Here is a 27,772-nt window from a genome sequence, read left to right on the forward strand (position 1 = left end):
CCCCCTACACCATCCCTCCCCTCCAGCAATGTCCTCTTTTTGGGAATCTGAAATATGGTAACCCTAGTCTTTGATCACATGCACTCTGAATGCAAAGCTATTGTTTCTGTGGTGAACTGACCCATGCAGTTCAAAATACCTCCAGGACAAGTCCGAGCTGGGTCAGGTAACTTCAGCTTCGGGGGTGGCAGGGAGGTTTGAAAGTTATTGTAAGTCCCTTCAGAGATAACTGTGACATCTGCTCCTGAGTCAATTTTAAAGTCTTTCCATGAATATTAAGTTTCACTCTCTAGACAGGCTCTTTGTCATCCCGAAGGCTAAGATTTTTTCAGAGGTCGCGGAAGTCACAAATCTGACTTCCAACGACCTCTGTGACTTCAGCCTGCAACAGCTAGGAGGTAAAGGGTCCCCACCCGGCAAGAGCTCCAAGCCCACCACAGCTGGTGGGGGACCCTGGAGTTTCGAGCAGACCCCTGCAGCTGCCTAGCCACTCCAGGGCCATGTGGGGACCCCACAGCTCAGCTCCCCATTTTGTCATGGATATTTTTAGTAAAATAAATACTGGCCCCCGTGAATTTTTCTTTATTGCCCATGACCTGTCCGTGACTTTTACTAAAAATATCCATGACAAAATCTTAGCATTAGTCATCACACATGATAGATCCACAGAAACAATGGCTCTTCATTGTCTGTAATGTGAAGCTCTTTGATTGTTTTAGTGTGGCAAACAGCTGCAAAATATCCATATTTTGCACACTTATTACACTCTGCACCTTTGGTTGGACATGCCTCATCCCATGGGATATGATTTATTTCCACATTTTGTGCATTTTGAGTATAAGGCTTTGGTGTTTGACTGGAATTTGTCCCTCATAGTGTGGGAGTTTTCTCCTTGCCTCAGGGTTCTTATGGTAATGACTTGTAGCAATCGTTCTGCATCTGTTAACAGCATCCAAGCTAGTTTATTGGTTTTCAGGTTTGATAAGTTGCTCTTGGTTTTGCTGTCTCACCATCTCAGACTGCTTGGCTATTTGAATAGCTGTGTGTACAATTAAGTCTATTTTAAATAGCACCTGCTGTGACAAATTTTTATCTTTTAACCCACTAACTCTGATATTTTCATGTTTTGCAGTTCCAAAATCAGTTTCCAGCTAATGCATGCAGAACTCCTAAAAATATTAAACATTTTCCCCTGGCCCTTGAAATTTCCGATGAAAACATGCACCTTCATAAACCTCTTGTTTCTGAGACAAAGTATGCATCAAACATAGCCAGAACACTTTCATAGTCATTTTTTTGACTGTCTTCAGTAAAGGCAAAGGATTTAAAGATTGCTCTTCCTCCTTCCCAATAGCATAAATTCTTAATTTTCCTTAGAGATTTGTAGCAACTGATAATCATGCACAATACTGCTTCCAGTCTGTCCATTGTGAAGGTCTGTCAAAGCTGAAACTCTCTGAGGCATTGAAGAGTGGCATGTTGATGAGATCCTTTGTTGCTTTTTTTACCAGCCTGCAACCTCTGTTGATTTTGTTCCTTCTGTTTGTTTTCCTCTGGGGCTAGTTTACTTCTGACACCACATCATGTATTTCTTATACATGGTAGGTTGCAGGTCTGCTACTAGCAGGTCATGCTTGTGTACTAGATATGAAGTGGCCACAGCTTTCTTCTCAGAGAGGGACATACCAGCTGTTCACTATAAGTTCTTTAATGCTCTGCCAAGTATGGCTGAGGGTAGCTTAAATAATGTGTGCTGCAGTGCCACCTAGTGGCTGAACATATATACAGTTTAGCATTCTATTACACAGCATGGCCTGCATGACTGGGGCAGTCAAGAAGAGGTGACATTTGGTTCTTGTCCGCTGATTTAAAGACTTGTTCAGTTTTTAATAATACCAGTTCTTTTCACATTCCACACTCAAAATTACAAACATTTCTGAAAACAACTGAGGACCTAGCCAGAGATTTTGGCAACATATCTGTGCATACGGTACAGAACTACACTGCAGTCCCTAACAGATCACCTAGATGAAACCATACACTGCCTGCAAATGAAGATGAGATGTTCCAAATGTGTTAAATGTCACACCAACATGCAAATCACTAATTCAGTGCTTTGCTGGCTGGTTCTTTAACTAGTTAAAACCCCCTCAGGCTTGATGCCAGTTGGGCTATATAGGCTGCATCTTTTAATTATTCAAAATATATTTACTATAGTAATAGCTTTCTGAGAGCAAAGTCATCTTAATGTGATTTCTGACACAGCAAGTAGTAGGAATCCTGGATAGATACTTGCAGAACAGTAGATTTCTCACACCAGTAGGTGTTTGTTTGGCAAAGGTTTGCTAACAATGATCTTGACTACAAGAGTTTGATAGCAACCTACGTTGTGAGAATATGCTTACCCCTATTAACTATGAAAACCACAGGCTAAGTTTTCTCTTTGCACTCTTTACTTTGCCTTTCACAGAACTTCTCCTATGACCGTGGCCAAACAACTGTTCACCTGACTACACCCAAGTGCACAATGAAAATTAATGGGAAGCAGGAGTTAAGGTATGGCTGACTTTAGTAAGTTCCCTGAAGCCACTTAATCAAGAAAATGGAAAAGCACACACAAACAAGAATGCTGAATGCCCTTAAATGAGCTAATTCGCACTGGCCCATTTCCTGGAACAATTCAGTTTCATTTGTTTACTGCTAGTGTAAACACCACTTGAGAGTGCTTAACCCAAACAGTTCGATCTAGTGAACAGTTTGATTCAACAACGGGGCTTATTAATCTCCTCAGCACCTTGGGGCTCTGGTCTGTTTATATACTGCAGCTGTAGAATACTTTATTTATTCTTTTTCCTCTCCTGGTGGAAGATAAAAGATCTGGCAGGAAGAGAGATTAAACTGAAAACTAATATAAATGAACCCTATTCATCTCCTGGGTACTCTGATTTGTTCAGAAAAGTGGTTTGGGGAGGATTTGCTTGCTCATGGAGCAGCGGATACAGCGGGTTTGCAAAGTATCTTTAAAATTTAAATAGCAAGTCATCTCTTGACACTCAATAAACTAAACCCTTTGAAAGGCTGCTCTTCCAGCTTAAATGCACAGCCAAAACAGAATTGCAAAGAAACTTGTTTTACCACGTAGAAGAACAATTTTGACATAGGAAACCTTCCATAAAAATTTCAACACCCACTTTCCCTTCCTTCAGGGATTACTGTCAGTCTCCTGACCCAGAAAGCCTGGAGAAGTTCCACGGTGACAAAAGACTTGCCAGGTCAATCTATTAAATAAACTTCCATTATATTGAGCAGACAGTGCTAATCTTTCATTTAACTTAAGCTGCCCAGAACATACTCTGGGTTCCGCTCACTCAGTCTTCCAATTTAATTGCTGTTGGCTGAAAAAGTTTCTCATTTAGTTGTCAATCTGCTCAGACATGCTGGCTATTTGAATTAGTGCTGTCTTATCTTTTTTTCAAATTAAGCTGCATGAAAATAAGAAAGTGACACTATACTTTACCATTTGATTTCTTGACCTGTCAAGAGCTTCTGTTTTGATTGTCAAAGAATTTCTGTTTTGGAGGCACTTATTTGACACCAGTGACATTCCTTCCTAAGACAAGTGACTTACCAAGAGGAATTTCTTCTACACATTTGAAGTCTGCCTGCTGTTCTTAGGGGATATCGACTGAGTTAAAAGACTCAAGATGGATGTCCTATTCCTTCCTGCTTGTTGATACAGAACTATTGTTTTCTTAGCAGAAAGCTGATTTCCATAGCTCTGGACTATATTTCAGATGCCTCCCCTTTTCAAGATGCTATTGTGTAGCCTGGACTACTGGAAAGTACTGAAGTTTCTCTTGTCTCCCCAAATACATCTGTGTTCATAACAATTTGAGAATGTGAAAGATTCAAGTTCAAGGCTTCCACCAGCCTGCAGGAATCCACTAGGATCTATTATTCAAATGTAATTTTAGGGATTTCACTTGGGTCTGAGACCACCATCCTCTAAGGCAGGGGTGGGCAAACTTTTTGGCCCGAGGGCCACATCTGGGAATAGAAATTGTATGGCGGGCCATGAATGCTCACAAAATTGGGGTTGGGGTGCAGGAGGGGATGAGGACTCTGGTTGGGGGTGTGGGCTCTGGGGTGGGGCCAGAAATGAGGTGTTCAGGGTGCAGGAGGGGGCCATGGGCTGGGGGAGTGAGAGTTCCAGGGTGGGGCTGAGGATGAGGAGTTTGGGGTGTAGGAGGGTGCTCTGGGCTAGGACCGAGGGGTTTGGAGGGTGGGAGGGGGATAAGGGCTGGGATAGGGGGTTGGGGTGGGGGAAGGGGTGCAGGCTCCAGATGGGGGTGCAGGCTCTGGGGTGGGGCGGGGGATGAGGAGTTTGGGGTGTAGGCGGGTGCTCTGGGCTGGGATCAGGGGGTTGGGATGCAGGGGGGGAGCTTGGGCGGCACTTACTTCAAGCAGCTCCCAGAAGCAGTGGCATGTCCCTTCTCTGGCTCCTACGCAGAGGCGCAGCCAGGCAGCTCTGCATGCTGCCCTGTCTGCAGGCACTGCCCCTAGAGCTCCCATTGGAGTGCCAGAGGGGGCCATTGGAGCGCCAGAGGGGGCCACTGGAGCAGGGCCGTTGGTCTGTGTAGGAACCGGAGGGGCGCCATGCCGCTGCTTCCAGGAGCCATGTGGAGCAGCTCCCAACCCTGCTCCCCAGCTGAAGTGCCAGAGGGGGGGCCGTGCTGCTGCTTCCGGGCACCATGTGGAGCAGACCCTGCACCACGGCTGGAGCACCGGAGCGGGGCCATGCTGTGGCTTCCAGGAGCCGTGTGGAGCAGCCCCTGACCCTGCACCACGGCTGGACCATGGGAACAGGGCAAGCACCAGGCCCACTCCCCAGCGGGAGCTCGAGGGTCAGCTTAAAATGGCTGGCAGGCCAGATCCAGCCCACAGGCCCTAGTTTGCCCACCCCTGCTCTAAGGCCTTACGGACCACCATCCTCTAAGCCTTATGTAGAAATAAGTCATGGTCCTAACAAATAGCCTTCAAGACATACATATTTAAATCCTGATGCTGCAAAGGCTTATGCAACTACTTATCTTTAATCATTTGAGTAAATCTACTGAGTTAGTAGAACTATACACAGACTAAATGTTAAGCGTGTGCATATTTTTTTTTAGGAGCAAGGATTTAATGTGGTCCTTACCTCGTTATCAAGTGGCTCTGAGTTATCCTATTATATCTCAAGGCACAATATCCAAGAATACAGTAAAAGAGAAACAGGCTTTCACCTAAGTTGCATCCAACAAAGCTCCATAAATGCTTGCTCAGATAGCTACCACGTAAAAGTAACTTTTGATTAACCCCAGAAACATTGACACCCTGGCAATAACATGAATGAACCTCTAACTCTTCAAAGATATATACAACACAGAATTCCTAGGTACACCAGAGCAGTGGCTAACCATCTTATGAAGGCATACAGAATGATGCCAGTACAAATCCACAGTAAGCCACACAATCACTTGTTTGGAATGTCTATTGTGAATGTGGGTTCTTACCCTCATATGCATATAGTTTGAATGCTTAAGGACTGTTTCCCAGAAAATGTATTTTATGAATCAAACTATACATTTTCCCCAAATCCAACATTTTTGAAGCCCTATGACTCAAAAATCACCCATGGTGGTGGTCTATTGTGACTAATTACAGTCTGAAAACTGCTGTATCCTGCCAGGTACATATACTTCATTTTAAAGATTAGGTGAACAAGGTGAATGGAATCAGATGCTTTTTCTGCAATCCATCTATACAATCTGCTGCTATTCCCCCCCCCCCCCCAATTAAAATCAGTTGTTTACATCTCTTTACTGCACCGATACCAATGGAAAAGAGCTTTAATCCATGCCAGGTGGAGCGATATGCCATTCTTCAGTGAAGCTAGTTATTAGTCCCCTGAAATTTTCACTCATTATTTTGAGCCTTCTTCAGCTAGTTTTCTATAACAGATACCTTTATTATGTATTCACTCACTATATGTACTTTAAAATGTGCAATGGATGTTAAAGCTATTAGAAATGTATTCAAACCACAACAGTCAAAAGAAAAATCAACAAAATCCAGAACACATATTGGCAACTATAACACTGTAAAATGAAATCCGTGTATTAAAATTGCACAGAATCCAGAAAGAAGATTTCTGTTCATCACTGGGAACTGAAAAGTAATAACCCCACCAATCTTCATCTATATAACAACAAATGGGGAATAGGATACCTAACATATTGCACTGCTGCTGACAGTAAAAGAGCTACAGATACAAGCAAATGAGGTCATGGAGGGCATATGCAAAAAATCCCCAATATTTTGTGTATATGAAAAGGCGACTGTGGCCCAAAAAGAACAGGCAGAAAAAAAATGTAAAGAAAATTGTCTATGAAAAACAAAGGGAGAATTTGTTTACAAAAATGTATGAGACAAAGCTATGTCAACAGTATCGTATCACACTTCAGCATTGATCAGGAACACTGCTGAAAAAAGAAAGGAGAGACATGGTGCCAAGCTTACCTCAAGTAGGAAATCGGTAGCTGCCAACTAAGGCTAAACCATATACTCATCAGATGAAAATAACTCTCAATCAATACATTTCAAGATTAAAAAAAAAAAAAAGATGGAAACCGTGAAGCTGTGCACTAATTAAAATCAATGATACAAACCAAACTCACTGCTGACATTGCTTATGGTCCTTTTGGAATCTATAGCAAATGAGTATTAATACATAAAAGGAGAGGACTGAAACAAGGGCACGGACATTCAGGAACTCAGAGTCCCCTCTGCCCTGTGTAAACAAGTGATTATGAAGCGAGAGAACATGAAAGCAATGTAGATAAAACAAACAGTGAAAACTCAAAGTACAGTATAGTATAGAGTGGTCCTGGAAGAGAAACAATTCTCACTTGAAGAGAAGGTACTCCGTTCATAGAACGCAAGTGGTTTGGGTTTTGGGGGGTTTTTTTGTGCAGTTATCCATCTTACTCAAGTACACACATCTATGATTTGTGATGAGATTCACTCAGTGGTAGATTAAAATGCCTTCAGATAAAAATTATTGGAGCTATCTCACTGTGTGTAAGAGTTAAGAGGACCCTGTGGAGTTCTGAGGTATTATTCACATGACTTCTGTAGAACTCTCTCAGACGTTTGTTGAACTTCTTACATATTTTGTAAGGTGAATTACTGTGTGGTGCCTTTCAGACCACCAGACTGGAATACTGCAAGGTTACACATGAAGGCCACTAAGAAACTTCAGCTGGTGAAGGAGGCTGACCACCTAATTAGCAGTGCTTCCAGCAGGCATCACATTGCACCTGCACATTGTTCCAGAGTGTTCTAAGGGGCTCCATGCTAAATAGGCTAGGGATCACCCATCAAGAATCTTTTCAAGAGTTGCTTCCATGACAATGGCTATGAGTAGCACTTCAAAGCACTCTGCCTGGTTGATGTTAAAATAATCAATTCTGGAACCTTTAAATCTGAAGATCCATACCCTCCAGCCTAAAAGTGAGTCTTAAGAATGATCCCAACCCCAGGTTCTCCATGTAGCAAAACAAGGTGCTATTCACGAGATGATCTGAAATAATCACAATTTACCTTTAGATTTACAGTAGCTAACTTTCAGATGGTACAAAAACAGTGCTTTTTGCTTTGCCATGGGAAATCCATTTTTGGGGCCTGCATTTCCACTTCTCAGGGTAGTAGAGACAAGAGAGTCTCGCTAAGGTGACTGATCCCCCAAAACGGGAAAGAGCGGCAAAATAACTGCCCTTTGTACACCTCAACCCTCAGTCAAATTCTAAAGTGGCATTAGCTATGTCCCTGGATAACACTGCAAACAAAGCGCCATGAAGTGGCAGCCTGAGGGAATTGTGAGGAGTGACAGTTCAGAATGGCCAGCTTTGCAACCTATGAAGATAGGTATCCTTCTAGGCACTAGCCTCAATTGCCAACTTAGAGGAAGGGCGTTAAAATAGCAGAAGAGGGAAAGCAGGAGGTAACATATGAAACTGTATGTGCATTAAGGATGGGAGTCTTGAAGGCAGAGTGCATCGTTACCTCCACTTCCAGCATCTTTGGTAAGCCATTAAAATAATTATTAACATTACCATGGTGTCTAGAGCCTACATCTGAGATTGGGGCCCCATTGTGTTCGGAGCCATATGAACACCTAGCAAGAGAGAATCCCTTTTCCAATACATAGACAAAACAGACAGAGGGTGAGAGAAAAAGTATTACTATTCCCATTTTACAGATGGGGAACTGAGGCATAGACAGGTTAGGTGACTTGCTTGGGATCATACAGCAATTCACTAGCAGAGCTGGGGATGGAGTCCAGGTTTGCTGATTACTTTAATCACCAGACCATGCCTGTTTTTCTTCATAACCTTTCTGATGTGATGTTTATTTAGATTAAAACTCAGGAGTTCTTGTTCCCAGTCCTGTGCGGAGACCATACTTCTCTCTGGATATGCAAATAGCACTAAGATTTTAGTACCCTAGCTCTGGTAAAAGCTAAGCCTGAAATGAAGGTTGAATAGTTAAGAAACACAAGAGGTTGCAATGTATTGACTCCACTTACTGTTCTCAGACAACTCTACTATATAGTAGAGAACCGGGCTGTTTCCATCAAAGGGACGCACCCAGGAAAGCATCACACTGTGGCTGTATGAAGAATTCAGGATGGCCAGAAGATTCTGAGGGGAGTGAGGCAGCTCACTATTTTAAAAGAAAAGAAAAGAAAAAATGAAGGGATAAATCCCACAGAAAATCAATCTACATTTCATTTGTCCTGATGCTTGTAGAAGGTTAGACATTCATATAACATCAGACTTGTTCATAAGAACAGCCATACTGGCTCAGACCAAAGGTCCATCTAGCCCAGTATCCTGTCTTCTGACAGTGCCCAATTGCCAGGTGCCCCAGAGAGAATGAACAGAACAGGTAATCATCAAGTGATCCATTCCCTGTCTCCCATTCCCAGCTTCTGTCAAAAACAGGTTAGGGACACCATCCCTGCCCACCCTGGCTAATAGCCATTGATGGACCTATCCTCCATGAATTTATCTAGTTCTTTTTTGAACTCTATTATAGTCTTGGCCTTCACAACATCCTCTAGCAAAGAGATCCACAGGTTGACTGTGCGTTGTGTGAAAAAACACCTGCTGCCTATTAATTTCATTTGGCGACCCCTAGATCTTGTGTTATGAGAAGGAGTAAATAACACTTCTGTATTTACTTTCTGCACACTGGTCATGATTTTATAGACCTCTATCATATCCCCCCTACGTCGTCTCTATTCCAAGCTGAAAAGTCCCATTCTTATTAATCTTTCTTCTTATGGCAGCTGTTCCATACACCTAATCATTTTTGTTGCCCTTTTCTGAACCTTTTCCAAGTCCAGTATATCTTTTTTGAGATGGGGTGACCACATCTGCACACTGTATTCAAGATGTGGGCGTATCATGAATTTATATAGAGGCGATATATTTTCTGTCTTATTATCTATCCCTTTCTTAATGATTCCCAACAATCTGTTTGCTTTTTTGACTGCTGCTGCACATTGAGTGGATGTTTTCAGAGAACTATCTACAATGACTCCAAGATCTCTTTCTTGAGTTTTAACAGCTAATTTAGACCCCATCATTTTATACATATATTTGGGATTATGTTTTTCAATGTGTGTTACTTTGCATTTATCAACATTGAATTTCATCTGCCATTTTGTTGCCCAGTCACCCAGTTTTGAGAGATCCTTTTGCAGCTCTTTGCAGTCTGCCTGGGACTTAACTATCTTGAGTAGTTTTGTATCATCTGCAAATTTTGCCACCTCACTGTTTACCCTTTTTTTCCAGATCATTTATGAATATGTTGAATAGGACTGGTCCTAGTACAGACCCCTGGAGGACACCACTATTTACCCCTCTCCATTCTGAAAACTGCCCATTTATTCCTACCCTTTGTTTCCTATCATTTAACCAGTTAGCAATCCATGAGAGAACCTTCTCTCTCATCCCATGACAGCTTACTTTGATTAAGAGCCTTTGATGAGGGACCTTGTCAAAGAATTTCTGAAAATCTAAATACACTATATCCATTGGAGTCCCCTAGTCCACATGCTTGTTGACCCCCTCAAAGAATTCTAGTAGATTGGTGAGGCATGAGTTCCCTTAAAAAAAAAAGTTTACTTTTCCTCAACAAATTATTTTCATCTATGTGTCTGACAATTTCGTTCTTTACTATAATGTCAACCAGTTTGCCAGGTACTGAAGTCAGGCTTACTGGCCTGTAATTGCTGGGATCACCTCTGGAGCCCTTTTTAAAAATTGGCATCACATCAGCTATCCTCCAATCATTTGGCACAGAAGCTGATTTAAATGATAGGTTACAGGCTACAGTTAATAGTTCTGCAATTTCACATTTGAGTTCCTTCAGAACTCTTGGGTGAATACCATCTGGTCCTGGTGACTTATTACTGCAATTGGTTCTAAAACCTCCTCTAATGACACCTTAATCTGGGACAGTTCCTGAGATTTGTCACCTAAAAAGAATGGCTCAGATTTGGAAATCTCACTCACATCCTCAGCTGTGAAGATAGGGTGACCAGAAGCAAGTATGAAAAATCGGGACAGGGTTGGTGGGTAATAGGAGCCTATATAAGAAAAAGACCCAAAAATCAGGACTGTCCCTATAAAATTGGGACATCTGGTCACCCTACGTGAAGACTGATGCAAAGAATTCATTTAGTTTCTCCCCAATGGTCTTATCGTCCTTGAGTGCTCCTTTAGCACCTCGATCATCCAATGGTTGTTTAGCAGGCTTCCTGCTTCTGATGTACTTAATTTTTTTTTTTATTACTTTTTGAGTTTCTGGCTATCTGTTCCTCAAATCCTTTTTTGGCCTTCCTAATTATATTTTACACTTCATTTGCCAGAGTTTATGTGCCTTTCTATTTTCCTCACTAGGATTTAACTTCCACTTTTTAAAGGATGCCTTTTTGCCTCTCATTGTTTCTTTTACTTTGTTGTTTAACCACGGTGGAACTTTTTTGATTCTCTTACTGTGTTTTTTTTATTTTGGGGTATACATTTAAGTTGAGCCTCTATTATGGTGTCTTTAAAAAGTTTCCATGAGGCTTGCCGGGATTTCACTTTTGGCACTGTACCTTTTAATTTCTGTTTAACTAACCTCCTCATTTTTGTGTAGTTCCCCTTTCTGAAATGAAATGCTACAATGATGGGCTGCTGTGGTGTTTCCCCTACCACAGGGATGTTAAATGTAGTTATCGTATGGTCACTGTTACCAAGTGGTCCAGCTATATTCACCTCTTGGACCAGATCCTAGGACTAGATCAAGAGTTGCCTCTCCTCTTGTGGGTTCCAGGACTAGCTTCTCCAAGAAGCAGTCATTTAAGGTGTCAAGAAACTTTCTCTGCATCCTGTCCTGAGGTACCATGTACCCAGTCAATATGGGGATAGTTGAAATCCCCCATTATTATTGAGTTTCTTTTATTTTAATAGTCTCTCTAATCTCTCTAAGCATTTCAGTCACTGTCACCATCCTGGTCAGGTGGTTGGTAATACATCCTCACTGCTATATTATTATTAGAGCATGGAATTACTATCCATATAGATTCTATGGTACAGCTTGATTCATTTAAAATTTTTACTTCATTTGATTTCTATGCTTTCTTTCACATATAGTGCCACTCCCCCACCAGCAAACCTGTTCTGTCCTTCTGATATATTTTGTACCCTGGTATTACTGTGTCCCATTGATTATCCTCATTCCACCAAGTTTCTGTGAGGCCTATTATATAAATATCTTCATTTAATATGATGCTCTCTGGTACAACCATCTTACTATTTAGACTTCTAGCATTAATATATAAGGACTTTAAAAACTTGTCTCTTTTTAGCTGTCTGCTGTAATTGAATGGGATTTTTTTCATTTGACTGTTTCTCATCAGATCCTACCTGTATTTTATCATCTTCTATCCTCTCCTCCTTACTAGAACATAGTGAATCTCCGTTAATAGATCCTCCCCTAAGGAATGTCTCTGTCTGAACCATGTGCTCCTCCCCACTTGTTGGCTTTCCCCTAGCCCTTAGTTTAAAAACTGCTCTATGACCTCTTTAATTTTAAGTGCCAGCAGTCTGGTTCCATGTTGGTTTAGGTGGAGCCCATCCTTCCCGTATAGGTTCTCCCTTTCCCAAAAGTTTCCCCAGCTCCTAATAAATCTAAACCCCACCTCCCTACACCATCATCTCATCCACTCATTGAGACCGTGCAGTTCGATAATTGTATACGTACCAGTAGCCACTGGAAAAATAAATAAATAAATAAAATAGATCTCTGAATTATCCAGTTTTGTCCTGTTTCTAAAATGTAATTTATGCCGAGATTCCTATGGTTGACAGAGCAACAGCTAATGGAACTGTGACTTGCTTTGGAAAAAGCCAAATTCAAACTTTTTTTTTTAAATTGAGACAACTTGGTTAATACTTCTTTCTTTTTTAAAAAACACAAGGATATCCTAGCAATGCATAGAAGTAAAACATATACAAAGTAAAACACACGAGAGACATTATTTAACATGGAATTTTTCATACTCATTGACACTATCCAAACAGAGTTAGTAATCAAAATTAGCATATGTATTTTTAGGCTACAAAAAACAGCTTGATTACTGGTGGATGAAGGCTTTTAACTGTCATTGGTAGAATCTTTCCCTCATATAAAATTGATTTTGGAAGCATCTAAGCAGAAAATGTAGAGAAAATGCCTGCAGAAACTCCATGGAAATGCTAAATGAACATTTAAAAAAAAAACCCACAACCTCAATTAAAAAGTGCAATTCCTAAAAATACATGCGACACGAAAAATACTTCATTTGGATTCATTGGCTGAAAGTGATGGAGGCTGTACAATGAGGTGCGGAAACCAAATTCTGGTGCATTCATTGAATGCTGATCTACAACGCATACAAAACAGGGATAGTCATTATATTTTATAAACCTGAGTTCTATTTCTTGCCATCTCAGTCCCTGAGGGCCAAGCTCTCCCAGTCAGGGAAAGCAGAAGAAGAGGGAGTGCTGGTTGTCACCCATTTGATCTACCTCTCCTCCCACTGTCAGAGCTGACTGTAAATTCTTCCTCAACATCCATTATTGCTGACCTATGCCAGTCAGAGCAAAAAGCCATAATTGTACTTGACATTCCTGAATTAGCAAATGCACTCATTTATTTTCTTAATTCATTAAACTGCTGGATATTTACTGCTCTCTAAAAAGCACAACAAACTCCTTCGCCTGCACATATAAACCTACAAACTATTCCAATGCAGACCGTATCTTTAAATCAGAGCAGTGCAAACCATGCTCTGAATTTCAGATTTCTTGTGGGAGGAAGAAGGTGGGTTATTTATTTTTGAATTAAACATTAAACCACATTAAGGGTCCTGTGCTGTATTCCATCCTAATCCCAGATCAACCTGTGCACCTTGGTTCAGAAAACACATTTGCAATTAAGCTGGCAAAGGAACCTGCTGAAGGGAGGAGAGTGAAATGTCTGGTTGCGTAGCTGCTCACCAATGTCACAGCCCTCCTTCATCTATCACAAGGCCCTGCGGGGAATGGGGCCAAGATGTGCTGCAGCCCCAGACTCTTCCAGAAGAAGACACTAGCACAGGGCATCGCATAGGAGCAGTGGCTATGGGGGGGGGGGGTAAGGGGGCGGGGTGGGTTGCAACAATCTCCACCCAAATAAGTGTTTTATTAAGCACTTCATAAACAATTATTTGAATGTATTAAGGATGTTGTCAGTATTTATACTGATTGGTTAATCCTGTTTTCTTGTAAATGTAGAGAGTTGCATTTAAGTTCATTTGGGGATATAAGAAGCTATTCGATTGGGGAAGAGTTTGCAGGATAGCATTTTTCTTTGGGGGGGAGGGGTAAGTATTGAACGATTTTACAGAGGAAAATGGACATATCATTTTTCACTCTCAGTTCTGTGGTGAAACTTGTCCAGGGGACCTAAAATGGCTTTCTGACAGATAAAAAGGAGACTGTCAAGCTTGTCTAGAGACCCAGGAGATTTGTCTGGGGTAGTGATATGTGAGTTAATGTTCTTTTTAAGCATAAACTGAATTTAAACATGTTTTTTCTTAGGATTTGGTTTGAGTTGATTATTCTGTCAGATTCACACCAAATGATAATGCTAATATGCAGGACAATCAGTTAGCAGCGTGAAGGAAATGGGAGGTGCACTCTGTTCACAGAGAGCCCTAACACCATGAACTGTAACTTTCATGCAATACACCTAGCACCACTAATGTAATTTCCTTTAATCTTAAGGTTCTACCTTGTCTAGCAACAGATGGTGTGCACAGAGTTAAGCCCCCTGAGGCAGATACAGAGTGTGTGTAAGAAACACACCTGACGAGAAATGAACATTTAAAATTAAAAAGAAATTGGAGTGGGGAAGTGCATTGCTCTCTCTGAAATGCCCCAAAGTGGAGATTAACAAATATGAATTCCCCACTTTATAAAACACTTACACTTTGTGCATAAGAGATGGTGGCAAAGGAAGAGGAAAGCGTGCAAGGAAATGATAAATGAATCCCCATCAACGTCATGAATATTCATGCCCCCCAAGAGAATGCTGCTTTTTTTCTTCTCTAAGAAATTGCTTTCCCTTGCTGCTTAAACATACTGAAAGTCACGTGCCTGCATGATAATTTAAACTGTGTTTTAGATTGAGAGGAACTTCCACCTAGGACTGTTCTGCCTCGAACAAACCAAGGAAGTGAACGAGACTTGGGACAATGATGTATGGGGCATGGAACATTCCTAGGACAGTTGTCATTAGTTTAATTCAAGAACTGATTTTTTTTCTCACTCTCCCAAGTTACAAATAGGAATATATGAAGTTCTCACATAAGAAATATCATGAGCTCAGACCATGCACCTCTCACGCTAAGGACTCAGGTGTGGTCATTTTTCTCCATAACTTCCACAAGAAGACTTGCTATGGTGATATAGTTTTGCATCTGCCTCATACTGTCATGTCTGAGGTTGAGACAGCCACTGAGGTCATGTGATGGTCATGTGATGGGACTTTGACAAAGCAATTAGAATAGGGGTTATGCAAACAAGAATGAATGTGCAGTCATGGTGATAGGGCTAGAGAATAATGTTAGAGTTGCAGATGATACATGTTAGAAACAAATACTGAAATATTGAGTCAGCTCATAACTGCCAGAGGTTAATTCTGGAGCAGGTAGCTCAGTTGATGGCCCAACAACTTCCTAGGAAGTCAAGGTAGGAAATCTAACAAATCACACTGCCTTGATGGCATCGTCATAAACGTTTCTAACATATTAAATGAAGAGCCTGTCTTCTGTTCAGAGCTTTCCCATTTGTCTCACCAAACTCCTAACACAGGAATGATTACTGTACTCCATACAGAGAACAGACACTCAGGTGAGCGTGCCTTCTTGAAAGCCTCTATCATGGCTGTATTGAGAAATTACAAGTTTGGCCAGAGTCAAATCAGACAGATTTATTTCTGATTTCATTCCTGGAGCCAACACTGGATTTACCTCCATGGAGGTCAAATCCACAGATGCCTGAGGGAGAGTTTTTGTATCTTACTCTGTCTTCTTGGTCTAAAAAAGCATATACTTTTAAAAATTAACCATCATTATTGCTAGTTTACATTTGATGGTGAATAGTTAAAAATAGTTTTGTATTTGTTTTTTTTCCAATTTGGATTTGTCAGTAATTTTTATATCCTGGGTAACAGCCCAATAGAGAGCTCGAAAACAACTAAAACCTTCTCCTTAGAGAGGAGGAGGCTTTCTGCCTGACTTCCTTCCTGTTCCCATGAAGCTGTGAAATACACAGTGTGGTGGAGCAGAGAAATCCCACACCAGCAGAGAAGGATAAAGGGAGCCTAAAGGCCCAGCTAGTCCCACCCTGCTACAGCTGCTATACATGCAGACAATGCCATCCCTGAAGGGGGAAGAAAAGGAAAGAACCTGGCTCAATTCAGGGCTGACTGGCAAAGAAGCAGGATGCAGCTCTGCAGGCTTTACTACAAGCCTGACAGGGGCAGGGGCCACTGCTGGATTGAGGCTTATAGACTCCGGTGTGGTGGATATCCGTAGTACGGTGACCACCTGCTGTACAAGCTGCTGCTGTAGTTGCCACGGATGCTGGTTGGCCATTTGTTGAAAGAGTTGCTGTTGTTGTGCCTTCTGCTTGGCCATTCATTTTAGCAAATGATCCATACCCACTGTAGCAAGGTAGGGACACGTTTGTTTGAAGTGTGGGTCTTTGGGGGCTTTTTGTGTGTTTGGTTTTTAGGCTTCATCAACTCCCTTACGCAGGGTCTAGGTCAATGCACATCTTCTCCACCAATTCTCTAATGGCTTCCCTGGATTAACGCTTCCTGGTTGACTCTTCTGGCTTCCTGCCACAGCTGCAGGTAGCTCAGTGCAGGAGAGGAAGTCTCTATGCCCTATGTTCACTGGGTGTTTCTATGACCTTCAGCCCTCTGTGATCTTTGTGGCCCGACAATGTCCTTCAAGTAAATAGAGTCCAATCACTATTGGGCATTCCCCAGTTTCCTCAACAGTCTTTTCCAGTCAGGGATGCAGCACTTCTCTCTCATTGGTTGTCGTGGCTGCAGAGACGCGGAACTGCATTCCGTGTCTTCGTCAGTCAGCCCTTAGCTCAGAGTTTTCTCTGTCTCTTCCCCCTCCAGGCCTGGCATTGGCTGCAGGAATAGCAGCTGTAGCAGGGTGGGGCTAGCTGGGCCTATTGGCTCCCTTTAACCCATTCTCTGCTGGTGTGGGGTTTTCTGCTCCATCCCACAGAGACTGAAGGTAGAAAAGGCAAGGGACTGCCAAGATATTAGATGACTGTGGGATATGGAATCCATAGCAAATGGCTTTTTAATTAGGTGTCATTTTGATTTTTGTTACTGCACATTGCTAAGATCTACCATTATTTATCTGGTACCAAAATTCCCCGACAAGTGACTGACAATTAAAATACTTAGGAGTACTTTGAAGTCCATAGGATGATATCTGCTGTAAGTGGTTAGAGCTCCAGTTCCTTGATTTCCAGTTTTGGGGAAGAACAATGGAAGTGGAAAACTCTGGAAAAAGGACTAAAGCTAGCAAGATGAATGGCTGCCAAATATAAATTGTCTATTTTGTATTATGGGTATTCCCCCCCCCCTAAATTTTTAACAAGTAATTTCCTTTGTAGTGGGGGGGGGAGAGAATAAAAAGCTTTTGGTCTTTGGGGAGATTTTATTTTCCCAACAGTGTAGGGTATTACCATGATTCTCAGTCACATTCATTCATTCAACAAAAAAATATTCCTCAAATGAATGGTGGGGGAGGAGGGTATGGTGCAGCAGGTAATGTCAGGTATAGATATTGTTACATATTTTAAATGTATCAAGAACCCTTAGCATACTTCTGAGTTGGAATCAGCAAACCTTATTGTCTGGAGAGATCCAGCCTGATCTTCCCTGAGTTTATTGAGCTATGGGAAAATGGAAAGTTTCCTCTGTTTATATCTTCTTATTGGGCAGGACTATAAAGACAAAGATGAATGAAGCTGGCATGCTCTATTACTCGCAATTACTTTCAGGATCAAACATTATGAGTTTTGGATGCAACAGAAACAGAAGGTCAATCTGCACATGTTTCTCTATTTGCAATTGAGAAAATTTTGCAAGCATAAAATAAATCAAAAATTAAAACCTCATATTATAAGCGATATGCATCAGGGAAGACACTCTGTACTGTTTGCACCAATTAATGGTATCTATTATTTGTATCATAGTAGGGGACCCATTATGTTAGGCATCACATATACACATAGCTCCTGTTTAAAAGAGCTTATATTCTAAATAGACAAGACAGACAAAGGGTTTGAGAAGGAAGCTTTGTTGTTCCTTGTGGCGATTCAGGGAATCTGCCTATGTGCAGCTTATGAATTCTGGTTGATATTGGGGATTTTCTGTATATTTGTACCAGACTGCAAAATCCACTCTGAATGTGGAACTTGGTTGTCTTGTCTGCTATCTTTTGTCTCCATATTGAGCTAAAATGCAAAAGTTGCAAAAGGAGAAATTCATGCACCTGGCACAAGGCTAATAACAGAAGGACATTTAACTTTGACAATCATCCATTCAAATGGCACACCGTTGGACAAATTGTTGGCTGCTACCCTAACCCATGGCACACCAGTTTTCTGGTCTGAATTCCAGGGGAGAGGTTACTAAGCAACAGATCACCTGATGATGTGATAAGGCTGAGCAGAGGGTCATCTGACAAAGGGGATGGGAGGTTATAAAAGGCAGGATCTCTCACTAGCCATTTTGGAAGTGAGGAGAAGGAAACAGTCTGACAGGAGAGAGACACACTTCATGATTAGGAGGAGAAGTAGTGCAGAAAGTGGGGTGGATCTTAGATGATTTTGCTCTATGCTCAGAGAATGCTAAATACTAGTGAGAGATCTGAAGCAGGGAAGCATGTGTTTATTGTTTTGTCTAGAACTATATATTTCTTCTGCTAGCTAAAGCAAAGAGTAATTGTGTTTAGAAACCTTTGCAAAGTCTGTACGGGTTATGTGCTGAACCCATCATGTGTCCTTGAAGAGGTGAACTGTAACTCCAGAGTGCCCACAGGGTGGAATTCTGGGAGAGGGTGTGCTTATACTATTAGAGAATATGGGAGATTAGACTTGGTCCTGGTACATATAGCAGCTGGGCCTCATGGTCCCATTTCCATAAGGGGAATGGACAGAGCTCCTGTGCCTAGGAAATGTGCCAAGGACATCAAGGAAAGAAATAAGGCTGCAGCCTACTCAGATCAAGGGAAGGCTAAAGCACAGGGAGTCTATTGAGGTAGAGGCCAAACACAACAGCCTGGAGTGTTCAGAAGAGGGAGGTCTACTAGGGTTATGTAACATTCCCATTTTACAGATGGGAAAACTGAGTCAAAGAAATATTAAATGGCCTAGGGTCACCTTATGTAATCACCTTATGCTCCACTTTCCTTGACCCACAGTTGACACAGACGATGGGAAGTTCCACCTTAATGGCTTGACCTACAGCAGCCCCCGGCTCCTGATTCTCTCCCTGCACTATATAGAAAGTTCCAGGAAGTGTCCAGGCAACAGCACAGATCTTCTGTAGCCATGATGACCGTTCCTGCTCCTTGGTCTTGAATTTCTGGCTTGGCCTCGGCTTGATTTGGACTTCACCTCCTGTCTTGGATCCTGAAACCTGACTCTGACTCCTGATATCTACCCCAGTCTATCCCTGACTATGAACTCCTCAGCTACTCCTAAGGCTCAGGTTTGCCCCTGTTCTGTCCCTTGGCCCTGGTAGCCTGTGTTGGGATCCTGACGCTTAGAAAATATCCCTCTAATTGCATAGAGGTAGAGGAAAGATACACAGGTATCCAGGGTGGAGGAAGGAGGCAACTCTAACAGATTGCAAAGTTAACTAAGATATAATACTCAAGGGTATCACTGATTGAGAGCCTCTTTTTGAGCATTTGGCCAAAGCCTTTGATGTGAATGCTCACAGATAAGAATGTACATCCAGTGTTTGTTAATATTCTCCACAAGAGTTATTTGTGAGAATAGGGAATTGCCTAGATCTATCATGCATACAGCAGCTGTTTTTTAATTTAAAATTTTACTTCAAGAATTTCCTTCCCAAGTATTTTCTTCTCAATTTCACTTCTATTGTATTATATATGTCTCTGTTTTTTGTGGATTTGTGCTACTGAGCCAAATAATAATGCAAGTTGTCAAAAGACACAGTATTCCTTTGTGTTCTTGCAGTACTTTATCTCACTGAGATAAAAATATTACAATTCAAAAGTATAACTGAATGACTTGCCAGTTACTGGAGTTCTCTAAACAGACTGGGTCTGATCTATTCCCTGGATTCTTGTGGTAGAAGCCTGGGTATAGGCTATCAGTAGCAGAATATCCCCAAGGAGTGAGGACAGAGTGACAACGGACTCCACTCTGCCTGGGGACCCAAAACTAGCCAGCAGAGTAGAAAGTGGGCAGGATTGCACAGAGGGACAGGCCCAGGACACTTGAGAGATATGCCCCTTTCAGGTAACTTCCACTGGCCGGAGTTCTATGGGGTGTAACACTGTTCCTTATTGATAAAACCCCCAGAGGCGAGCAGTGACATCACCACCACCTACCATCCTCTGGGGGTGAATGCATCTGTTGGTGCAGCTGCTCCAGAACACAACATAAAAGGCTGCCTTTTGCTGAATAGACTTGAGAACTATTCAGATTACTTAAGACACAGGAGTGTGACACACGTCAACACAGATTTGTAGCTCGGCTTCAAAGCCTTGGTTATAAAGATGTGGCAGCTTTCCTCCTTCTCGCCTGTCCACCTTTCAAAAAAATACCACACACATTGCCAAAGCCCACAAAGTCTCCAAAGAAGTCTGGATAAATGGAAAGTGAAGATGGTTGAGAGGAGGTAATATATTTGGAATGGTCCTCAAAAATTCCCACTGTTGGAGACTACCCAGAAGTAGAAATGCACTCCAGGAGGAGAGTGGAAGAATGCTTATTTAGCAAGAGAAAGTATGACAGCTCTCTCAAAATGGGCATCTGATCTAGCCTTGGTGCTGTGAGTAATGCTGTATAAAACTGAGCGCCGTGTAGCAAATCTCAAATGGGAACACATTACACTGCCAGGCAGTAAGAGGAACCATAAGAATCTTCTCTAAGAGACGATCAGGAGTGACCAGCAGAAACAGATGCTATTTTAGTTACACTAAAGTGCAGTTTAACTCAGAAAAATGACTATATAAAAACATTACCTTCATACTCAACAGATATGCTCCATACATATATCAGTGTCATAGCTTATGACTTGAGTGATACCAATACAATTCTATTGCATTTTACTCCGGTTAGACAGAATCAACACAGCTAAGGGTGAATGAAGGACATTCTATTCTGGCTCACACATCATCATCAGAATTGTTAACTAAATACCAATGTCAGGGCCAAATTCTGTCCTTAATGAAGTGTGACAGGGTCGGGCCAGATGGTTATAGGAGAGTAATAGAAGGCAGATATATTAGCCCCAGGCTAAGTAGGTCCCCTTTCCCTGGATAAGGTAACAGGGAAGGTTCCAGAACAATCAGGAACCTTCTGGAGACAATTAAGACAGGCTGATTAGAACACCTGCAGCCAATCAAGAAGCTGCTAGAATCAATTAAGGCAGGCTAATCAGGGCACCTGGGTTTTAAAAAGGAGCTCACTTCAGTTTGTGGTGTGCGTGGGAAGAGCTGGGAGCAAGAGGCACTAGGAGCTGAAAGTGAGAACATGGACTGTTGGAGGACTGAGGTGTACAAGCATTATCAGACACCAGGAGGAAGGTCCTATGGTGAGGATAAAGAAGGTGTTGGGAGGAGGCCATGGGGAAGTAGCCCAGGGAGTTGTAGCTGTCGCACAGTTGTTCCAGGAGGCACTCTAGACAGCTACATTCCACTGGGCCCTGGGCTGGAACCCGGAGTAGAGAGTGGGCCCGGGTTCCCCCCAAATCCTCCCAACTCCTGGTCAGACACAGGAGGAGTCGACCTGGACTGTGAATTCAGAAATACGGCCAAGCTGAGGGCTGCCGTGAAGCTCCAAGGCGAGCAAATCCGCCAATAAGCACAAGACCCTCCAAGGTAGAGCAGGAACTTTGTCATAGAAGATAATGGGCTAAATTCTGCTTTCTGTACTACACTGACTTCAGTGAAGTTACTCTGGATTTAGATTGGTATAAGTGAAAGCAAAATTTGGTCCACTGGTAAAACTGAAGGCAGAATTTGGCCTGCAGAATATTTATCTATTATTGCTGATGATGCACAAGCCAGAAAATAGTTTGATTTTCAGACTATAGCCTGAATATGCTGGGCTGGCAGACAGAAAAAGACATCTTACTTGTAAACTGATCATATTTGATCTAAAGGGATAGAGACAGAAGATACAGAATCCCACAATGCCTTTTTTTTAAACAGTCCTTTTGCAGAAGACTGCACTTTAAAGGTCTTTTTTAAAACTATCATTAAGAGCCGAGAAATGCATGTGGTTGAGGAAACTTTACTTAAAAATTTAGAAATGCAAAGCAAGCAGGAGAATAAAAAATACCTCAGAGACCAACAGTTCTGAGATCTGTTGAGCTGTGAGGAAAGAAAAAAAAACTAGGAGATGCATTTTTATAACTTCAAGTCCCTTGAGCTGAGCTATTATTGCTATTTGTCAGAACATCTACAGCAGGCACACATGTCCATACATGGTGGCTCCCAGGAGGGCTAACTGGCTTCTGCCATTTGGAAGTCCATGCACTGTGGCATGCAAACACAAAACTGAGGTTCTCTTAAGGCAGTGTCATTAGCAAGAACTGCCTTAACTTTTTCTTTTAAAAAGTAATAGAAATAAACAGTACAAAATGCTCAAGAGAATTAAAAACCAAATATAATGTGCCATCAAAAGCCAGACAGCCGGAATACTTACATCACTTCTAGTCGAGCCTTTCTCGAATCATTTCCTCCGAAAGAAATAACCTCACAGGTGTAGTCTCCGATGTCACCTGACCAGGTCTGGCTAATAAGGAGGGTACCACCTTTCTCTACTGTAACTCTGGAACTGCTAGATGGGTTTATTACCATGCTGTCCTTCTTCCAAACATACCTGGATGTTACAATGTTTCAAAATGTTAACAAGTACAACTAAGAAAGCTCAGAAAGATTTGTACAACAAGGAGATATCAGCTGTTAAAAATCTACAGTAAAAATGGAGCTAAACTGATTGACCACTGCAAATATCTTCAGGACCTTTAAACTTTTCCAACCTCGATCTTAGACCAGTGACCAGAAAGAAAATGTGATATATACAAACAATGTATAGATGATGGAATAGCTATAGGGAATGAGTATATTACCCATGAGTGGCAAAATTATGAGTGAATTTTGTAGGCCATCTTTAACAGGTGCTGGTAAAGCCTTTATGAAGTACTGTACTGCAAGTAACTTAATACACATTCTTAGGTAAAAGCAGTGTGATTGAATCTTCATCTGACTCATTTCATTATCTCTGTGATATCAAACACTATCCCAGTCCATAAAAAAATACCATTTCAGGTATGACAGGTTTCAGAGTAGCAGCGGTGTTAGTCTGTATCCGCAAAAAGAAAAGGAGTACTTGTGGCACCTTAGCGACTAACTAACAAATTTATTTGAGCATAAGCTTTCGTGAGCTACAGCTCACTTCATCGGATGCATCCTCCGATGAAGTGAGCTGTAGCTCACGAAAGCTTATGCTCAAATAAATTTGTTAGTCTCTAAGGTGCCACAAGTACTCCTTGTCTCATTTCAGGTATGGACGCCCAAACATAAGCTTAAAATAGCCTTCCAGTAGGTGTCTGTACAAGTAAAACTCAGTCGGAAAAATATTTGCAAAAAGTGAATACAAAAGCGGTGCAAGGAAGTTGTGGCCCAAGTTAATTCATTTTTTCAATTTAAGCAAATACTGCAAAAATTTTCCACAAGTATTTACCCAACTGTGATTTTTATACTGTATGTGTTTATGGGCCAGATCCTTGGGTGTGGCCAAAATGCACAAAGTGAAAGTCAGGAGGTGGTATATGTGCAAAGATTGTTTAAAGCTCTCCTTTGCACTCTCCTGATCCAGCTGATATTTGGTGCAGACCATTCACCCTATTGTTCTAACCAAAAGGGGCCAAAAATGCAGCCCAGTATCAGTGTAAAATAGAACCATCTTGCCTTCCCTATTTCTCCAGCCACACCCCCCATACTTTGTTATGATAGCAGAAGGGAAGGAATGCGGCTTAAGAGCCCCTCTGTTTGGTGTAGGATCACACGTACACTGAACTGATCCTCCCTGAGCTAGTTACACCAGGTATATTGCCAGATTACACCAGTAACACAATACAAAGTGGCTGCCATGCCAGAGGATCTAGCCTTGTGTGTGTAGATTTAGATACATATATACAGCTACAAAACATGTGTATACACAGCCCATAGCCATACAATCAAGTATGGTCTAAAAGTGTTTACATAATTTTATAGGTTCTCTGCACTGTCATTTTCTAACATTTTGAAAACAATCCTCAGAGCCACAAATAATTTTTTTCATTCATGTGTGGTGCCTTTAAACTGTGCATATTTCAATGCTGTCATTTTGTTAAAAGCAGTGAGCTTCCTCTAAATCCTGTGTGCAGCTCTACTAGTTTAGAGGCAAGTTCTGCTCTCCATTATACTGGGTTAAATTAAATGAGAATTTAGCCTTTAGTTATTAAAGTGTTTCAGAGAGTGGGGACAACACCTCTCCTAGAGTTTCAGCACCCCCAGTGTAAACACTTCTGAAGTCCTATTTGATCCCTTTGGGCTTTACTCTCATTAAGTAGCAGCTTCTGACAAGTTGGTTTTATTGATAGTGTATTAACCTTGACAGTAAAATCATGGAAGGCTGTATTGAAGTCATGAAGTGGAACATAGCTCATTGTAAATAATACATAAGACTGAAGTAGAAAATGGAATTTATGTGATTAATGATGCAGTCTACAACCTTATGATGCAGTAATCAAGGGTTTGATGCTGAAATCTGGGATCCTGAAACTTCTCACCTAATGACACTCAGATAGTTTGTAAAATTAAGTTCAGATAAGCCACACAAACAATAATGGACACCACCAACCTGATTGAAATTCTAGGGTCATGAGTTGCATCACATTGTAGAGTGGCTGTGGTTCCCTTAATAACAGTGCTGTCTTCAGGAGGGCGAACAATAAAAGTGCGATCTGAAAAGAACAGAAGCCAGTGTTCAGGTAAAATTGCAGACTTTTATCTTGTCTTTCTCAAAAGACAATGAATGAGTTATTTGTCACTCAGGGCAAGAAGCTCTCTTTCACTCTGGCAATGGGAGTTTGAGAGCATGAAGCTTTCTGTATGGCATATGGAAAATTGCCCAGCAGTTAAATCTAACAGGCAGGACACTCTTACGACTACTTTATGTGGATCTCTCTCTCTCCCCCACCCCCAAATCTAATTTAACTATGTAAAGGTGAGGTCCTAAGTATGTGACGAAGAGACTTCAGAGAAGCAGCAGAGGACACCAGCATGAGCAGTTTTTAGTTAATCTGCAGGCAGTGCTTTGAATATGAAAAGTGCTAGAGGAGTACTAAATGTTATTTGTTGTCTTTGCTGCAACCAGTTACTGGCAATCCCAAAGTCATAAAGTACCAAGAACATCTATGGTGCCATATAAGTCAACAATAATATATCGTTGTTCAGGAGCCCAGTCATGCTATTTGGAGTCAAAAACCATGCAAGGAAAGAAGATACTCTAAAAATTATTCAGAAACAGGAAAATGTAAATGGCACCTTATCCCATCAAGCCTATGCAATGAGGGTGGAAGAGGAGCAGTTTCAAGGAGCATGAACGTTCCTCATAAGCAGGGGCGGCTCTACCAATTTTGCCGCCCCAAGCAGTCACTGCTGAATTGCCGCCGCTGCAACAGTGGCGGAGCAGCCGCCAAATTGCCGCCGCGCCCGGAAGAGTGGCGGAGCGGCTGCCCAAAAGCCGCCGCAGCAGGAAGAGCGGCGGAGCTGCCGCCAAATTTGTGCCGCAGGACACGGACTGCCGCCCCATTCTGAATACCACCCGAAGCACCTGCTTGGAAAGCTGGTGCCTGGAGCTGGCCCTGCTCATAAGACAGAGGTGTTTTCCCAAATATTGCAAAACTATCTTCATTCAAACACCTCTGGAGACACAGAACATAATAATTGCTTGTAACTATAGCAACTAGATCAAATGTGAAAGATCTCTATTATGCTCAGCAAAGAGGTGGTGGCAGCTCATATCATCAGCTGAAACAGGTAGACAGACAGAAAAGTGTGGAAGATGGATGGATAAAAGGAATGCAGTCCCAAATTCCAGTAGAGATGATAACCCGTAACAAATGAGAAATCACAGGTGTACAAGAGATGACCTCCTGAATCAGATCTGTACAAGTAGAGATATCATACTATTATAGACAACCTGGGTGAGGCAATATCTTATACTGGACCAACTTCCGTTGGTGAGGGAGAGAAGCTTTCGAGTTTACACAAAGAAGAAAACCTCTGTGTATGCTCAAAAGCTTGTCTCTCTCACCAACATACCTCATCCACCTTGTCTCTCTAATAGTCTAGGACCAAACACAGCTACAACAACATTGCAATCATCATGCACTATGTCTAATATTACTAACACTGTTATTACTTGACTTTAGCAAAGCTTTTGATACGGACTCCCACAGTATTCTTGCCAGCAAGTTAAAGAAGTATGGGCTAGATGAATGGACTATACGGTGGATAGAAAGCTAGCTAGATCATCAGGCTCAACGGGTAGTGATCAATGGCTAGTTGGCATCTGGTATCAAGCGGAGTGCCCCAAGGGTCGGTCCTGGGGCCGGTTTTGTTCAATATTTTCATTAATGATCTGGAGAATAGCATGGATTGCACCCTCAGCAAGTTTGCAGATGACACTAAACTGGGAGGAGTGGTAGATACGCTGGACGGTAGGGATAGGATACAGAGGGACATAGACAAATTAGAGGATTGGGCCAAAAGAAATCTGATGAGGTTCAACAAGGATAAGTGCAGAGTCCTGCACTTAGAACGGAAGAATCCCATGTAGTGCTACAGACTAGGGACCAAGTGGCTAGGCAGCAGTTCTGCAGAAAAGGACCTAGGGGTTACAGTGGATGAGATGCTGGATTTGAGTCAACAGTGTGCCCTTGTTGCCAAGAAGACTAATGGAATTTTGGGATGTATAGAAGTAGGGGCATTGCCAGCAGATCGAGGGATGTGATCATTCCCCTCTATTTGGCATTGGTGAGGCCTCATCTGGAGTACTGTGTTCAGTTTTGGGCCACACACTATAAGAAGGATGTGGAAAATGTGGAAAGAGTCCAGCGGAGAGCAACAAAAATTATTAGGGGGCTGGAACACATTATGAGGAGAGGCTGAGGGAACTGGGATTATTTAGTCTGCAGAAGAGAAGAATGAGGGGGGATTTGATAACTGCTTTCAGCTACCTGAAAGGGGGTTCCAAAGAGGATGGATCTAGACTGTTCTCAGTAGTAGCAGATGACAGAACAAGGAGTAATGGTCTCAAGTTGCGGTGGGGGAGGTTTAGATTGGATATTAGGAAAAACTTTTTCACTAGGAGGGTGGTGAAGCACTGGAATGCGTTACCTAGGGAGGTGGTGGAATCTCCATCCTTTGAGGTTTTTAAGGTCAGGCTTGACAAAACCCTGGCTGGGATGATTTAGCTGGGGTTTGGTCTTGCTTTGAGCAGGGGGTTGGACTAGGTGACCTCCTAAGGTCCCTTTCAACCCTGATATTCTATGAGTCTATGAACACCATGTACTATGTCAGTATTATTTCTGTTGTACCTGTGTAAGATTGTTAGCTCTGTAATGGAGTTCTCATTGCTGTACATGTAGTGTGTAGTTATATTCAATCATAAAAGTTCAGCAAGAGAGAAAAAATGAACAGGGACCCTATCTATTACAGGTATTTGCTCCATCGAGAAATGAATTATAATGGAGACCCCCTGCTGTGCACCATTAAATACATCTGAATACCAAGCAATACACA

General features: G+C 42.0%; 1 protein-coding gene across 2 annotated transcripts in view; it reads right to left on the reverse strand.

The window, feature by feature from the left end:
• SDK1 (sidekick cell adhesion molecule 1) overlaps positions 1-27,772 on the reverse strand; it is a 646,346-nt gene that overhangs the window by 160,220 nt on the left and 458,354 nt on the right. For both annotated transcript variants that reach the window (XM_037910909.2, XM_043523779.1), the window contains exons 13-15: positions 24,825-24,927; positions 22,623-22,799; positions 8,627-8,763 (exon numbers count right to left, since the gene is read on the reverse strand). In XM_037910909.2, coding sequence (XP_037766837.1) covers positions 8,627-8,763; positions 22,623-22,799; positions 24,825-24,927 — 417 coding nt within the window. The remainder of the gene's footprint in view (positions 1-8,626; positions 8,764-22,622; positions 22,800-24,824; positions 24,928-27,772) is intronic.

The sequence above is a fragment of the Chelonia mydas genome, chromosome 10 (genome assembly GCF_015237465.2).
Source record: "Chelonia mydas isolate rCheMyd1 chromosome 10, rCheMyd1.pri.v2, whole genome shotgun sequence".
Lineage (NCBI taxonomy): Eukaryota > Metazoa > Chordata > Testudines > Cheloniidae > Chelonia > Chelonia mydas.